Source organism: Lepisma saccharinum, chromosome 2, assembly GCF_977018435.1.
Source record: "Lepisma saccharinum chromosome 2, izLepSacc3.1, whole genome shotgun sequence".
Lineage (NCBI taxonomy): Eukaryota > Metazoa > Arthropoda > Insecta > Zygentoma > Lepismatidae > Lepisma > Lepisma saccharinum.
In genome coordinates this window covers 57,518,529-57,534,797 of record NC_139230.1, presented here as the reverse complement: position 1 = coordinate 57,534,797, position 16,269 = coordinate 57,518,529, and the positions used below count along the sequence as shown (strand labels likewise).

Genomic DNA, 16,269 nt, shown 5'->3' with positions numbered 1-16,269 from the left:
TGCGTGTCGCTATCACAAACCCATACCTCTGGAGTGGAGGACCATATTGAATTCCATAAGGTGATTCGACTCGGATGATTGCAAATGACACTCACTGATAATAACGAAGATATATTGACTAAAACAAAAGATTACATGTATATACAAACTTGGTGCAATGCAACGCGATGGACGGAATGAAATTACCACGCACCCTCGGCCATATTGTCTCGCGAACCGATTGAGCGTCACTCTCTCTCTCTGTTCGAGAGTAAACATAAAACAAAACTGAATTCCCCTGACATCTATTGTTAAAAATATTAAACATATCAATTATGACTTGAGACATATTCCCCCCTCTTGGTCAAACAACGTTTGACCAACTAAATTCACTTATCTCCGTCATTATTGCACTGAGGGAGTGGAACTAGTCTGTGAATCGATCTCTTGAAGATCCCTGAAGCTGTATGCACTGTGGCCACTCGAACTAAGCCTCTCTTCCTGGCTGGACGCTGGTGACTCTTCCCAATTTCCACGATAGGGGAGGTAAATGGTCGTCTTTGATGACAACTATCAAACCTGGTTTGAAGTTTTCTTGTACGCTAGTCCATTTGGAACGTTGCTGAAGACCGTTTAAATACTCCTTGGACCATCGCTGCCAAATGTTTTGATGAAAGCTTTTGAGTCTCTGCCATCTGGACATTCGATATCCTGGGAGGTCAGTGAGATCTGGGTCGGGAAAGGAAGTAAGGGCTGAACCAATGAGAAAATGTCCAGGAGTGAGAGCACTTAAATCTTCTGGATCGTCGGATAAAACAGTCAGAGGCCTTGAATTTAGGCATGCTTCTATTTGGGCGAGCAAAGTTGCAAATTCCTCAAAATTCAGTGTTGACTTTCCTACTACTCTAACTAAATGATACTTCATGCAGCGTATTCCACTCTCCCATATTCCTCCGAAATGTGGTGAGTTAGGTGGAATGAAATGCCACTGGAAGGATTCAGAACTCGCGTACTCATGAATATTTTGTGTGAATTCCTGTGACGAAAATAAGTTATGTAGCTCTTTAAGTTCGTTTCTTGCCCTGACGAAATTCTTGCCATTGTCACTGTACAGATTGGCACATTTACCTCTACGATATGTAAATCTTCGCAAGGCTGCGATAAATGCGTCTGTGGTGAGATCGGAGACGAGCTCTAAATGTATAGCCTTGGTGGCTAGACAAATGAATAAAGCCACGTATGATTTGCGATGAACTTTGCTGCGTGGCGAATGCGGTTTCAACAGAAAAGGTCCACAATAGTCTACACCAGAGTTCAGAAATGGTCCAGACGGTGTGACTCTAGGTGACGGAAGTTGACCCATGAGTTGCTTGGCCGTGGTTGCCTTCAACTTGTAACATGCGAGGCAATTGTGGATTACTTGCTTGATTGTACGCCTTGCTCGTACAATCCAGTATTGTTGCCTGAGGGATAAGAACAATAACTGTGATCCTGCATGAAGCTGTCTCAAATGTTCCGCTTCTATAATAAGCTGTGTCAGGTGACATTTCGAAGGTAGAATAATTTGATGTTTTGTTTCATAAGTCAAATTGCTATTCTTGAGTCTTCCTCCAACGCGAAGAAGGTTGTTGCTGTCCAAAAATGGGTGCAGGCTCTTCAATGTGCTGTTGGCTGAAACTTGTTGGTGCTGTTGAAGATCTTGAATTTCAGACTTGTAGCTTGATAGCTAAACAGTCTTGATGCATGAATGCAATGCTGATTGCATTTCATTTGTTGAAAGACTTCCTTTTACATTGTTGTTGGACTTTCTGCAGTTATGTATGAATCGCTGACAGAAAGCTATCACTCGAGTTAATTTCGATAATTTGGAGAATCGTTCGATTGTTTGCTCAAGCGAATTCTGGCAAATTGATACTGCCGTTATGCTTATTCCCTCCGGAATTTCTACTTTCCTTGGCTGCTGCGTAAGTGGCCAATGCTCTTCTGTATCTGTTAACCAATGTGGCCCATGCCACCATAAATGGTTATGTTGTATTGAAGTGGGTTCAATACCTCTTGAGATTATGTCTGCCGGGTTATCTGCTGAAGGAACATGTTTCCAATCGCTAATTTGCGTAATGTCTTGAATCTCTGCTACCCGGTTGGCTACAAAGGTTTTCCATCTGTTGGATGGTGCTGCTAACCATGCCAATACAATTTGTGAGTCCGACCAGAGATGTATCTCGTCTACCTTCAGACGTAAAACTGGTAATACCTTGTGGACTAATCTTGCTAGGAGTAATGCTGCACATAATTCAAGACGAGGTAATGTCACCTTCTTGATTGGCGCTACTCGCGATTTAGCACAAAGTAGATTTACTGCTGTTTCGCCTTTGTGGTTAGTTGAATGCACATACAAACATGCAACGTAAGCATATTGAGATGCATCTGCAAATCCATGTATCTGGATATTTCTAACTATTCCATTAATTAGAACAAAACGATTGACTGCGATGTGTTTAATTGCAGGGAGTTGTCTGCGCAACTGTTGCTATTTCTGATTCAAGTCTTGTGGAAGTTCTTCATCCCACTGAACATTGCATGTCCACAATTGTTGAAGAAATCATTTGTATGTAATAACAATTGGAGTGATGAGACCTAAGGGGTCAAATATTGACGCAACGACTGATGCTACCTGTCGTTTAGTGCTTGATATTTCGACGTTATTCGCTACTTCAGAAGCTTTGCTGTTGATCAGTAATTTACCTGCAATAGGATCCCAAGATAAGCCTAAAGTCTTCACTTCTGAATCGTGAAATTCGACTGGAAGCTTCATTTCACGCATGGCTGGTGGAACTGCTTCTAGCACTGTCGTGCTGTTCGAACACCATTTACGCAAAGTAAATCCTCCACGCTGCATAATGTTAATTAATTCTGCCTGAATCTGCAATGCTTCAGCTACGTCTTGTGCTCCGCTCACTACGTCATCAACTAACATGTCTTCCTTGATGATACTACTGATGCGAGGATGCCTGCTGATTTCGCTGTCTGCCAGTTGCTGTAAGCATCTAGTAGCTAGGAATGATGCCGAAGCTGTGCCATATGTAAGCGTTCGTAGCTCAAAAACTTCAATTGGATGCTTGTTGGAGCTTCTCCACAATATTCGCTGTAATGGATTGTCATCTTTTTGCACCTTAATCATTCTATATATTTTCTCTACATCTCCTGTGAATGCTATAGGATGTGTGCGAAATCTTGTCATGATGGAGAATAAATCTTGTTGTATGGTGGGCCCGACCTTCAATATGTCATTGAGGCTCTTGCCACTTGTGGTTTTGGCCGATCCGTCGAAAACAACACGAACCTTGGTTGTGGAACTCTGTGGTTTGATTACTGCGTGATGTGGCAAATAGTAGGCTACCCTGTGGTCATGAGACATCGGTAATTGTCCTACAGGTACCATGTGACCTAGCTGTTCATATTCATTCATGAATTCTGTGTAAGGAATCCTTAGTTCCTGTTGATGCTCAAGTCTTTTCTCTAATTGGAGAAATCTCTTGGTGGCATGTTGAAGTGAATCGCCCAATGCTTCTCGGCTTTCTTTGAGTGGAAGTCGAACTTTGAATTTGCCTGTTTCGTCCCTCACCGTGTTTTCACAATAGTGACGCTCACAGCTGATTTCTTCCTTTGTTCTATGCCTGGTATATATCTCCTCAAGGTCCCAAAATCGGTGAAGCTGTAGGTGGAGACTTTCTTCCGTTCGAAGGAAGCATGATATCGATGAATTGTTGCCACTGCATTGTTGTGGAATGCGTCCTGCGACTATTCATCCGAATTCAGTGTTTTGTAGAATCGGTAAATCAACTGAAAGTGTTATGCTATCAGGCTTGAGAATTTCGAAGAAGATATGGGTGCCTATTAAAAGATCTATCTTAGCTGGCACATCAAATGTCGGATCTGCCAATGTTACATGTCTTGGTATTTTGATTGATGCTCGGTCGACTCGATGTGAAGGTAAGTTGCTTGTGAGCCGCGGCAATATTGAGCATTCAATGTTAGAACGCCATGTGCTTATTCTAGATTGCAACTGAATATCCACCTTGAAATTTGCTTGCGACTCAGCATTGTTTATGCATTGAATCGGTAAATGCTGAGGATGTTTCTTCAGTTTGAGACGCTGAACCAACTCTTCAGACGCAAAGTGGCTCTGGGATCCACTGTCTAGCAAGGCTCTACAGTATATCCATTGACCTGCATGATTCTTGACCTTTACTACTGCCGTGGAAAGTAACACGCGTGATGTATGATGCCCTTTGAGTGCACAATAAGAAGCTTGTGGAGTTTGATCTTGATTCTCTTTTTGCGTTGCTTGAGAATTTTCATTCTTGCCTTCTTCCGTAGATTCTGTGCTGGAAAATGACGTTCTTGATATACCATCATTATGCAATAATGTGTTATGCTTGCGTGAACATTTTTTTACACGAACCTGCCTTGCAAAGACACAGTACGTGATTTGGAGATAAGCAGTTCGTGCAGAGTTTATTCCTTCTAACACAATCATACTTCTGTTTGTTAGTCGCGGCAATAAATGATGCACACCTAAAGAGAGCATGCGGCTCTTTACAAAAGAAACAAGAGTTCGCACTAGTGGTACTAATGAAAGATTTCGAAAAACCCTTGTTTGATCTTACATTGTAATGCTGAGGTTTGACTGATTGTTTATTTACATCACTTGGTGCGGGCTGAATGCTTTCCAGCGCTTGACATCGTCTTTCCAAAAACGAAAAGAAATCATCTATGCTGACAAAATGTGTTTCACTATTTTGCAGTTCCCACGCTTTCCTAGTTCCTGAATCTAGCTTAGACACAAAATGCTGAGTGAATAACATGTCCGCCAAAGGCACGTCTGTGTAAAGCGCATTTACTGCATTCAAGTTGCTTGTCGCACATCCCACAAAGGAACGCAATTCCTGAGCACTTTCCTTGCTGACTACCTTGATGTGCAATATTTCATGAATGTACGATGATGCGATTAGCTTCTTGTTTGAATATCTACTCACTAACAACTTCCAAGCAACTGCGTAGTTTGCCTCTGTGATGGGTAAGTTCTGAATGAGCTTGTACACTCGAAATCTAAGGAAACGCCCCCCCTTACGGTTATGCAACCCAGAATTTTATATCATCTAGTTTCGCCAGGAAGAGCAGCTCGCGAGAAGCGTAGTGTTTCCAACTCTTGAATCTAGCCACAGATTCACGCGACCGGGTGGAGATCTTGCTTTCCTCTTGATTTGATTTCAAAGGACAAGTTTATATTGAGAATGTCTCTGGTAATAATAATAAGTGTTATTAACATTTATACTTGAGTTTTTTATTATTCTTTTACCACTTCCGAACGAATATGTGAAGAAAGGAGGTATCACGGATTTCGCTATCGCTCGGATACTTGACACCTCCCATGAGAGAGTCCTGCAGACGAAAAGATAGCATTATGACTAATTCTGTTATCTATTTCAGAAAAAGAAAGTCCCTTCCGATAGCCTAAAGTCGCCTTGTAATCAAGAGGTCCTAGATACAATTCCCACTGGTGACCCACCACTCTAGATCATAAGTCCCGTTTCCATTAATGTATCTGTGCTAAAATTGAAAACTAAAATTTTCTTAAAGGTTTACGTGTGCTCGGAACAACCTTTGAAAGGCAAAAGTAAAATGACGTGGAAGTTGTGATTGGTTTTTACATCACTGGCGCTAATGCAAACCCCCGAACTCCATTGTTGCAGTTATTCTTTTCGAGATTTTTCTCGTTGGTCCTGCCACCATAGGTAAGTCCAAAGATTGGATTCTGACCCCCATAACCACCCCCTCCCCGTTCAGTGTGCTTCTGCTTTTTCCACTGTATCCTATTTGCACCCATTACACATTTTTTTTCATTTTGCAATAACGCTTTCGGCTTTTTTCTTCAGAGTTATTATTTTTGTTTTTAAATGTTTGGCGACATCTGTTTTGGAAAAAGTTCCACGAAGTTTGTTTTAAGTGTAAATGTATCTGGACATACAGTGTGGAGTGGGATTGGAACAACAAATATGAGGTTCCGTCGCGAAACGAACAAGCGCTTCTTTGATTATGTTTTCTTTCCACGTTTATTAAAATTTGCTTCCTTCAGCCTACTTCCGATTGTCGTATATTTCAATTCGTATCAGTTCTTTTCCTTTTTTTCATTTGTATTGTTCGAGCCGTGATAACTTTCTCTCTTAATCTGGTTATTCGAACACTTTTATACTTTTTTTTCTCGATTTGCCCTTCGCACTCATTACAGATTTCGGTATCGCGCTTTACCATATTTTCACTAATTTAATTCTCTTGTCTATAATTCCTTTGACTATTTTTAATTTGCCCTTAGTCCGAATCAAGAAAATATGTTAGGAAATGTTTCCCGTGTAAATCTTATTGTATGGTGGTGTAAAATTCATGCCAGCTTTTTCTTGCGATAAGGGTATGGCCCGAGGTGGAGGGAAGAAGGATAAGCTGCGCGGGGACTTTTCGTCCCAAGGTTTTTTTCCTTGTGGTTGATCTATACCTGCGAGCAAGGGGGAGGGGGTGGCGAGCAACACTGCCACAGCGAGTCGCTGTAAATGATTTCATCGTCTGTGCTGGGTGAAACCGGTTCTTGGTGTTCCTATACTTTTCCGATACATTTCTGCCAGCCTTTTTAGAGAAGCGAGGTCATATGTTCCAGATTCGAACTCTGGTCAGGCATGAATGTATCACTGAGTTTGTCCCGTCACAATTTTATAAATTGATAATTCATCCGTATTATCGCGATTAACTCAAGAGGCAGAAGAGTGATGTAAAATAACCGAAATAGAAATTGATGCATTTGTGCCTGGTGCTACTGTAACGACGAAGTTAACTCTTTATAAATGATGAAATAGGTAGCCCCTTGCGCTCAAATACACTTATAAATTGGCAAAAAAAAAAATAATAATAATCCAGCTTATCGCTGATCTCTTACTACATTTGGAATACAGCCAAGAGCGATGTAAAGCAATGCAATTACATTGTGAATGTTTCACATCCTATGGTCTTTCTTTTTCTCGTAGCGGGGGCGGGGTTCATTCATTACAAATATCTAGGAAAGGATTTAGCAGCAATCCGTGATATACTTAAATATCATAACATGTTGCGTAGCCAGGGTTCTTGTGTCCTAGCCTCTGATAATTTTGAGTTTTTCTTTTTCGTTGTTTCTTCAATCTTCATCAATTTCCCTGAAGCATCATCCATGCTCTGTCGCCATTGGCTATATGTAAAAGTTGACATAAAATGAGTAAAATTTGAAAAGAAAACACAAGGATCTACTTTTCTCATAGCTCGCCAAACATGCACATTTCCGTATTTTATGCTTTCAGCGCTATCATTATTCTTGGCAGGCAATGGAATTGAAGCAACTCTCACAACTAACGTAAATTACATGTCACTCAGGCATGACAATTCTCGCGGGCAAAGTGGATTTTTTTTTTTGTATTGGCACATGGTAGCACAATAACTATCTTCTGGCCTCCTAGATTTAAATCCGTACTCTTTATTCCGGTTGAGTGATTGACTCACAATTTTGCCATTGAAGGTTTGGGTTGCATTTGGGTTATATATTGTGTTTTTGGTGCGCTAGGAAAAAGCAATCCCAAAGGTTCGCACTGAACAGAAAATTGCGTGCTTTCCCTCTCTCTCTTCCAACTCCGTCCCTATCTCTCACCCCACGTCCCCACTATTTAGGTAAACTGTTTTCCGAAGACTATCCACATTGAAAATAATATTCCCCAATTGTTTTGATAGGGCATTTCTATTGCTCCGAACGAATTATCTCCGTAAGAGGACTAGGGCCTCCCCGATGGCGCAGTCGTAGTGTCGTCACATTTCAATCAAGGAGTCCCGGGTTCGATACCCGGTGGAGGCACATAGTAGTTCGGAACCCACTATAAACTGTAGGTCCAGTCCCAATTAGCCTTTCTGTGCACAAGTGGACTTAAAAAAAACAATTCAATTCAATTCAATTCAATCATCTTATCAATATTTTTAAATCTGCATGCACCTGCTTAATTTAATAGATTATACATTTATATTCATTGCGGACAGAAATGTGAGAGAAAACAATGCATTTTTTTCAGGAAATGCATGAGTCAATAATAATGTATATTTTGCGGTATATACTCTTTTACATTGCATTGATTCAATAGTATCGTTATTTCCTAAAGCAACGTGAGTTTCTTTGCACACACCACGCAGGCCCTGCTTTGACTTAAACCTCGGATGCAGTAACTTCACGGTTGCCTTTTGCCACCACGCTTTGGCTTTAATTCGAGCCCCGGTGGGTGCTTCGTTCGAGATCCTGCAGCAGTTTTACTCGTATGTCTTGAGCATGTCACTTGCAACGGAACCAATAAAATGAAACTTTCTGCACCGAAATGGGCTTGAAACTCTACATGCACCAGTGATAAGGTGTTTTCAAGAGGTATGTGCCACGTGCAGCATGTCCCTTCGGTCCGAATGTTCCTTTACGATATCATTTCATCATGCCTTACACCAGCGGCGTATACTCGGGGTCATCTAGGTAATCGCAGATGACCCGGCTGTATTTCTTTTTTTTTTTTTAATGTATACATTTCTTCGCAATATTCTTCCAAACCAATTTCGATGCATACATTTCTTTGCTTCCAGCGCGCGAATGCTTCCAACCGTTTGCCGCTGAATGTCCGGGAACCTTTCTCCAGTCGGTGGAATGACTTCAGGGAATCTCGCCCTGACGTCATTCCTCCCGTTTTCCTTACAACCCTTGGCGAGGAGGAGGAGAGAAGAAAGAGGGGAAGGAAACAGTGCTTCTCAGACGCGGTGATTCCGTGCCCAGGGTAAGCTCCTTCTTGTGAGAGTCCACCGGTCGCACTCTCAACCTTCAGAGCCTTTACCGTTCCCTCCGCTGAATAGGGAAAACATACCCGGTAGAGTGCGAAGAACAGGAAAATTGAATAACATGGGCAAAACCAATTCTACGCTAATTTTCACTTTACATTTGCTTCTGTCTTGCTGATTTCTGTTACTTGAACATAAATTTATCAAAAGGAAAAAGCTTAAATATTGAAGATGAAGCAAACTAAATTAAAATTCAAAGCTTAAGCAATTAAAGCACCTATATGCTGACTCCCCCATCCTTGCATTTACAAAAATAGTAATTGTTTCTCCTCTCTAATCTTCAAAAGCAGCGAGAATACTTCCTTCACGGAACTGAATATTTTTTAAAGGGAAAGATATCAAAAATAAATTATGTATATATATATTACTTAATTTATGTTGCTATATTCCGCCTCTTTAGATTAATAGTGATGAAGATGAACGACTTAAACATAAAACGAAAAAAACACATCAGGCACGTAGCCAGGTGGAGGACTCAGGGGGATGAAACCCCCCTCCCCGAAATCTTACAAATATCTAATTTAAAAAGTGTATAGTGGTAATTAATTTTACTTCATTAGCAGGATTAAACACCTTGCATAATACGTTGTAATAATCTGAGATTCATCTTCAGGACTTCTAACCCCACTGTTTCAACTTTATGTGGCGGCTGCTAATAAGGGATGATCCCCATCCCGAAATAAAATTCTGGCTCTGGCCTGCAATGATTCGAACTTTTAAAACCTGTCATTTCGAGCTCGGAAAGGGATTTTTTTTATCATTCATAGGGAATTTCATTCTGAGCCAGGAACATAACAACAGAAGTTTGGCGCGTGAAACTGAATGCGTGTAGTCGTTGGCTTTGTGTTGTGCTTCGTGTTTATTATTTATTTAGGTGAAAGTGTTTGTCGTGATAGTGCTGTGTTAAATTGTAATGGATGTGATACAATATTTGCTGGTGTAACCTTTTGGAACAAGATCTTTTCAGGAGAAGTTGCAAATTGTTAATACAGGTAGGCCAGTGTCATCGCTTGAACTTATTTCTACACACAGACAAAAATCGGGAATATGTGAGGCATTTTCTCAAGCAAATTATGACAAAGCAATGCTATGATTATAATCATATATAATATGGTTGACAGGAAGTATAAGTGTTAATAAGCTTTGCTTTTTTGTTGGCCGTGCTTACTTTTCGGGGCTGAAAAGAATGTATGGACGCGTGGCGGATACTGTAATCTTTGCAACGCTTGTGCCAAACATGAAAAATCCAGAAGTCACATAACTTCCTTTGTTAAGCTGCAATCTTTCGCACAGACACGTATTGACGTGCAACTGGACAAACAGCGTGCTTTCGATATGGTACGGCACAAGTAATCGGGTCCTGGAGTAAGTTGAATTTTGCACTTAAATTAATATTGCGGGTTTGTATTTCACTAGTGCACGTCTTTCATTTTATATTTCACAGGTTGTTTTTTATAGCTTTATAATACTGTCTTGTTTTATTATTTGAAATTCTACACGTATATTAAACTGCAATAACGAGAATTAATTGATTGTGGTCGTAGAAATAAGACAAACATTCCGACACAATATTCCTAAATCCAATATGGATCCTGACATAAATTGCACGGAAACTTTTTGAGTTTGAGGATCAAGGGTCGGAGATTACCCACTCGTTAGAACCAGCATACGCCACTGCCTTACACTTCGGAATTTCCAAGAGAGAAGATAGTCCGCATGTTCTTGTGGGGCGGATCTACTTTCAAGAGTAGATTGGCCAGCGAAGTCTCCCAATCGAAAACATTTGGACGTTGATGGTGAGAGAGTGGGAACCTAGACAACTGAGAACAATGGAAGCTCTACTGGCTCACGTGTTTGATGTTTGGGAGAGTTTAAGGAGAAGACCAAACATCTGCTCGTGGAATCCTTGCCTCGTCGACTAGATGCAGTGCTTGAATCCAACGGCGGGTGGACACAGTATTGAAACTCCGCACGGTTTAACCGATGTTCTTCGCTACATCCCAGAACAAAACTAATAATTACACACATCTGCATATGCAACTTATATTTCCAATTCTTTCTTATTGATACCTTGGTGCTCATGGTTACTTTTTCGCACACCTGCACCATTATATTATATTCTATAATATTAATATTCACATTATTGACAGATTTGATTCACATGAAATTCAAATGCGCAGCACACATGCACCCATTCCTAACACTTAACTGTTAGTTGCATTACACATCTCACGTTGTCACAGTTCTAAATCAGGGGTGCCCAGGAAATTTGACTGAGTAAACAGGGCACAAGTTGAATTACGTCATCAATTACCAATTGCTGTTATACAAATAGTAATTTGGGGCCTCCCCAATGGCGCAGTGGTAGCGTCATTGCCTTGTAATCAAGGGGTCCCGGGTTCGATACCCGGTGGAGGCACAAGTGGTTCGGATTCAACTTTAAACTGTAGGTCCAGTCCCGATTAGCCTTACTGCGCATAAAGTGGACTTAAAACACCAAATCAAACCAAACAAATAGTCATTTGTAGATTGTCAGGGGAATTGTTACGGGTAATAAGTAATATTGGTGGGGAGGCGATATCCAACTCTTACATATTAGGCCTTAGATTGATAGGGAAATTATGGTGAGCGATTAATAAAGTTAGTGGGATTTTCAGGTAGCGGGATTGATAATTATTTTGGGGGCAGGGAATCCTAACTCGTGTGTATTACAATTATGTCTTAGATTGCTTTTCTGGAGGGAGCAATATCAATAGGAAGTTTAAAATTGGCATGAAAATTTTGTTGGGAAGGTGGAGGGGAGGTGAATGAAGTTTTGGTAAAGTGTTATGTCTTAGATTGTGAAGGGATTTCTGACGATTAAGAAATTGACAAAGATCCGGGCTGGACCCGAACCCGGAACATTCGGTGTCTGGATCGTTAGTCCATCACTAACCGCGCTTGGCAGCAGAGCCGGTTCTCTTTGGTGGCCAAGCGCGTTAAGTGGTCCACTTCCGATACCACGAAATTTCCGGCTTCGAGCCACGGCTTCAGTATTGGTATCATGGTATAAATTTAATCCAATCGCCACTCATCCTCATTAGCCGAAAGTGACAGAAGAGCGACTTAACATAACAAAAGATACAAAAACAACTTTAACGTTCTAGTAATTTCTGATCAATAGATGCGTATTAGCTTTGATTGTTGACTCTTTAATGATAAGCTTATGATTATTATTGTTAATATGAATTGCCATCCATCAACAGAAGGACGGACCAATCGATCATTTAATTCATGTCTTTTTTTTTTTTTGTTTTTGTTGTCCCTTCGGATCAGCTTCGAAACCTAAGGAAATTATTAGATGTTTGTCTGAAGTTAGTGACAATGGTTCTTTAAATTCCTCTAGCTCTTTCAGCCGGCGCGGGAACCACCTTTATGGCAATGATCCTCTGTTGCCGCGTTTACCTACGAATGAACTCGTGGTCAATCAACTAATTAGGCCTACCGCTTGGGCAAGAAATGATAACTTCACATAACCCTCTTCTCCGAAGCAGCCAGCGGGGAAACAGAATTTTGTCAAAATAACCCTTCTGCTCTGTGAATGAATACCGGTTCTAACAACGTTTCTACTTAATTGGACATTATCCATTGTTTTTCCTTTTGATTGACCATATATTCTATCTATATATTTCGAGACATTTCAAGAGATCACCTCTTCTCTCATCTTCAGGCGAACAATTTTTCTATGTCTGTAGTGTGATTGGAACTATGACAGTCCGTGATTTTGCTCCAAATCCGGTCCGCTAAGCAACCAGTCTTAGATGCCCATTCGAAATCGACAACTATAGAGCAAAATATGTTTCAAGTGAAGAGTCTTATTGAATGGAACATAGCTCGACTCACCCTCAAATTTGAATTTTTTTAGATAACTTGCGTGCACTTCGTATAGAAGGCACCACGAGACTATTTGGCATGGCAAATAGACCTTATTCCAGCTTCGCTGAAAGTTCGATGTATATAATAATTGTCAGTCATTAAGTTCAACGCCCTCTGCGCGTGTGTTGTGATGGGTTACCGTGTTCCAATTTTGTTTTAATTCCATTTCATGCTCAGAAAGGCTACCCGAAGTGGGACCTACAGTTGAAAGTGGGATCCGAACCACTAGGCAGTTGTGTCTCCACCAGGAATCGAACCTGAGACGCCGTGATTATTGGGGGTTAACGCGTTCATGGCTTTACAGTTTCGTGAATTGAAGGAAGCCAAGGTGAGAAAAATGTGAAGAAATGTCTTCTACACGGAACTAACTATGTGTGTGTATGTATGTAAAACTTTCTAGCACATCCATTTTCCTACCTTCATTTTATCATCATTACGTTGAATTTTGCACCAGTGATTTTTCACTACGTTCTAGGTCACGTCACTTTGAGTCGTAAAGTATTGTCTGTAATTCAGTTTTAGTATAGTTTGTAGCCTCTCGCCCAAGAATTTTTAAGATGGGAGAAGGGAGGTGGGGCTCAACTTCTGGAAAAAATATTGCGAGTTCAATTGAGAATACGAAAATGGAGCGGAATGATTATATTGCTACAATTTCTTCAGGAAAGTAAAGCGTAAAATTGAATTCTGCCTCTGAGTGAGTCCATGATATTGTTTACGTATGTTTGAAGGTAATATATTAAACATGACTATCAGCATAACCGAACGCATATAATGAGATGATTTATTAGTGTTACCAGGCTAAAGGTGTGGAGTGCGGCATGTTGCCTCTTTCATTACGGAATTACACATGTAAAAATTGATCAGCTCTTATTGCGAGTAACCATTATAGGCTTAGACCAAATTCTGGCGTTTATATTTCAATTCACTTCCTCAACAAATCCTTTCTCGATTGACAAGATTTTAAGCGGAGCGTCATTCAGTTGTCTGTGAGTGTTCTTCTTTGCAGAAGCAACAGCAGCTCGCTCGCACCCACAGTGCCCCGCCCACTCGACGAGACGCGTTGTCTGTGCAGTGCAGAACAGTGACAGTGTTGCCTCTCTATTCGATCTTTGTATTCTCCTTTGCCTGCCACTACACACACATTTCAGACAATTCTTCCCATACAACAAATGGAAAAGCAATCAGGCAACTGTTAAATGGCTCTTTTCTAGATTTTGTATTAACACTTTCCACGGTCAAGATATGTTAACTTGGTTCTGTTTCGTATTCCCACAATTTGGCTTCGTGCAGTAGGACTTTATATTGCAAGCTTAAAAAAAAAAACGTAGACAGGTATTTTAACATTCTAATTTTCATCCGTTTCATGATTGTATGAAAGAATATGGTGGAAAAATACACTACTTGAGACAATATCACTAATAATAATTGGCCGCCGCTGTGCCCGAGCGTGGTAAGCCGTCGGCTTTTGATCTCGCTGCCGAAATTCCCGGGTTGGAGTCCCGGGCTGGGTATGATTGTTTATGAGTGTTCCTTCATGCATTTTATCATACACTAATCCTCATCGTTGCGATTAGCCAAAAGTAAAGTAAAAAAAGAAAGATAATAATAGTAATAATAATAATATGAATCTAGCCCCCCATGGTTTCTTTATGACTGTCCTTTTATCAATTTCATGGAGTCATCATTCATCCTCATTGTTGAAATTAGCCAATAAATGGAAGAGAAGCTGCGAAAAATAAGATGTAAAATAATAACAGAATTTTATCCGCAGAATGAAAAATAAATGCTCCAGAAAACATTCAATAAAGGAAAAGAGTGTCCTGTAATGTGAGTCTGCAAACCAAATGTAACTCACGAATTGAGTCTGTAAACCAAGTGTAACTCACGAATGAAGAAGTTTACGTGAAGCTTTCGTCTTCTACGAAGCATTACAGGCTTAGCGTCCCGGTGGAGGCACAAAGGGGTTCGGATCCCACTTTAAACTGTAGGTCCAGTCCCGATTAGTCATACTGGGCATTGTGGACTTAAAACACCAAATCAACAACCAACCAACCAATACAGGGTTGGAAACACTACAGTTATAGGTTTGGAAGCACTGCTCTTCTCGGGAACTACTCTACCAGGCGAAACTAGATGATATAATTTACTGGTTGCATAACCGTAAGGGGGGCGTTTCTTTCGAATTCCTGTGTACGCCTCGCCCTTGAGCAACGAACGTAGATACTGAAACTTCTGAAAGGACGCGATGTCTTTGTTATTGTGTATTAAAAACGTGAAAGTGTCTTCATAGGACAACCAGTGCCGATAATCACCCTCAAACGTTGGCAATTCTATTGTAGGAAGTTTGAGCCGGGTTGCTGTGACATGCGATGTGTTGACAGAATCAAGCTCCGCTTGAACCTTATCATGCTGCGATAATAAAGCTTGCATCCGGGCACTCAACTTGTAGTACGCCGTTTCCAATTCGTCTCTGACGTCATCCTGCGATGAACCAGTTTCAGATTCTAACTGATCTTGCACTTGCTCAATGTCCACCCAAATACGAGACAATGCATTGAAACGAGTACGCACTTCTACAATGTTTCCTTCACTTTCACTGAATTGATTGACGTAAGTTTCCATTCGAGTGATTTTTCCTTTTAATGTCCCTCGTTGTCTGACGAGACGCTGCTGCACTTCGCTCTCACTCATTTTTATGAAGAACACGAAAGGTTAAAGGAAATAAATGCAAGGAAATGAGCCAGACAAAGTAAAATATACTTACCGACCTCCTGCGCCGTTGTCGTGAAGAAACTGATGCATGAAAAGTATCGTCCAGCTGTTTACAATCCTTTGCTGCGAACGACAATGGAGCTGCATTGTTGGCAATATGGCTGCTGTAAGAAACTGTTGTTTCCGCACTGCACTAGCACTTGACCTTGAACTTGAACAGAATGTCACGTAGCTGAAACATCCGGCCCGGAGGACCAAAATGAATGTATCCGGTCACTGGACCAAAATGAATGTTTTGTGTGTGCCACTGATGAACCAAAATGTTCTTGCCTGTTGGGCCGAGATGGGTCTGTCTAATTTGTACGATGCACGCCAAAGAAAATGATAGTACTTACTGCATGTCGCTATCACAAACCCATACCTCTGGAGTGGAGGACCATATTGAATTCCATAAGGTGATTCGACTCGGATGATTGCAAATGACACTCACTGATAATAACGAAGATATATTGACTAAAACAAAAGATTACATGTATATACAAACTTGGTGCAATGCAACGCGATGGACGGAATGAAATTACCACGCACCCTCGGCCATATTGTCTCGCGAACCGACTGAGCGTCACACTCTCTCTCTGTTCGAGAGTAAACATAAAACAAAACTGAATTCCCCTGACATCTATTGTTAAAAATATTAAACATATCAATTATGACTTGAGACAAAAG

General features: G+C 40.8%; 1 protein-coding gene across 1 annotated transcript; it reads right to left on the bottom strand.

Moving 5' to 3' along the window:
- Positions 1 to 466: 466 nt before the first annotated feature.
- LOC145982181 (uncharacterized) lies at positions 467 to 15,522 on the bottom strand. Its single transcript, XM_083115749.1, has 3 exons — positions 15,144 to 15,522; positions 2,725 to 3,780; positions 467 to 1,677 (listed from the first exon to the last, which is right to left on the bottom strand). The coding sequence occupies exons 1-3, from the start codon at positions 15,520 to 15,522 to the stop codon at positions 467 to 469; spliced, it is 2,646 nt and encodes an 881-aa protein (XP_082971875.1).
- Positions 15,523 to 16,269: the final 747 nt, after the last annotated feature.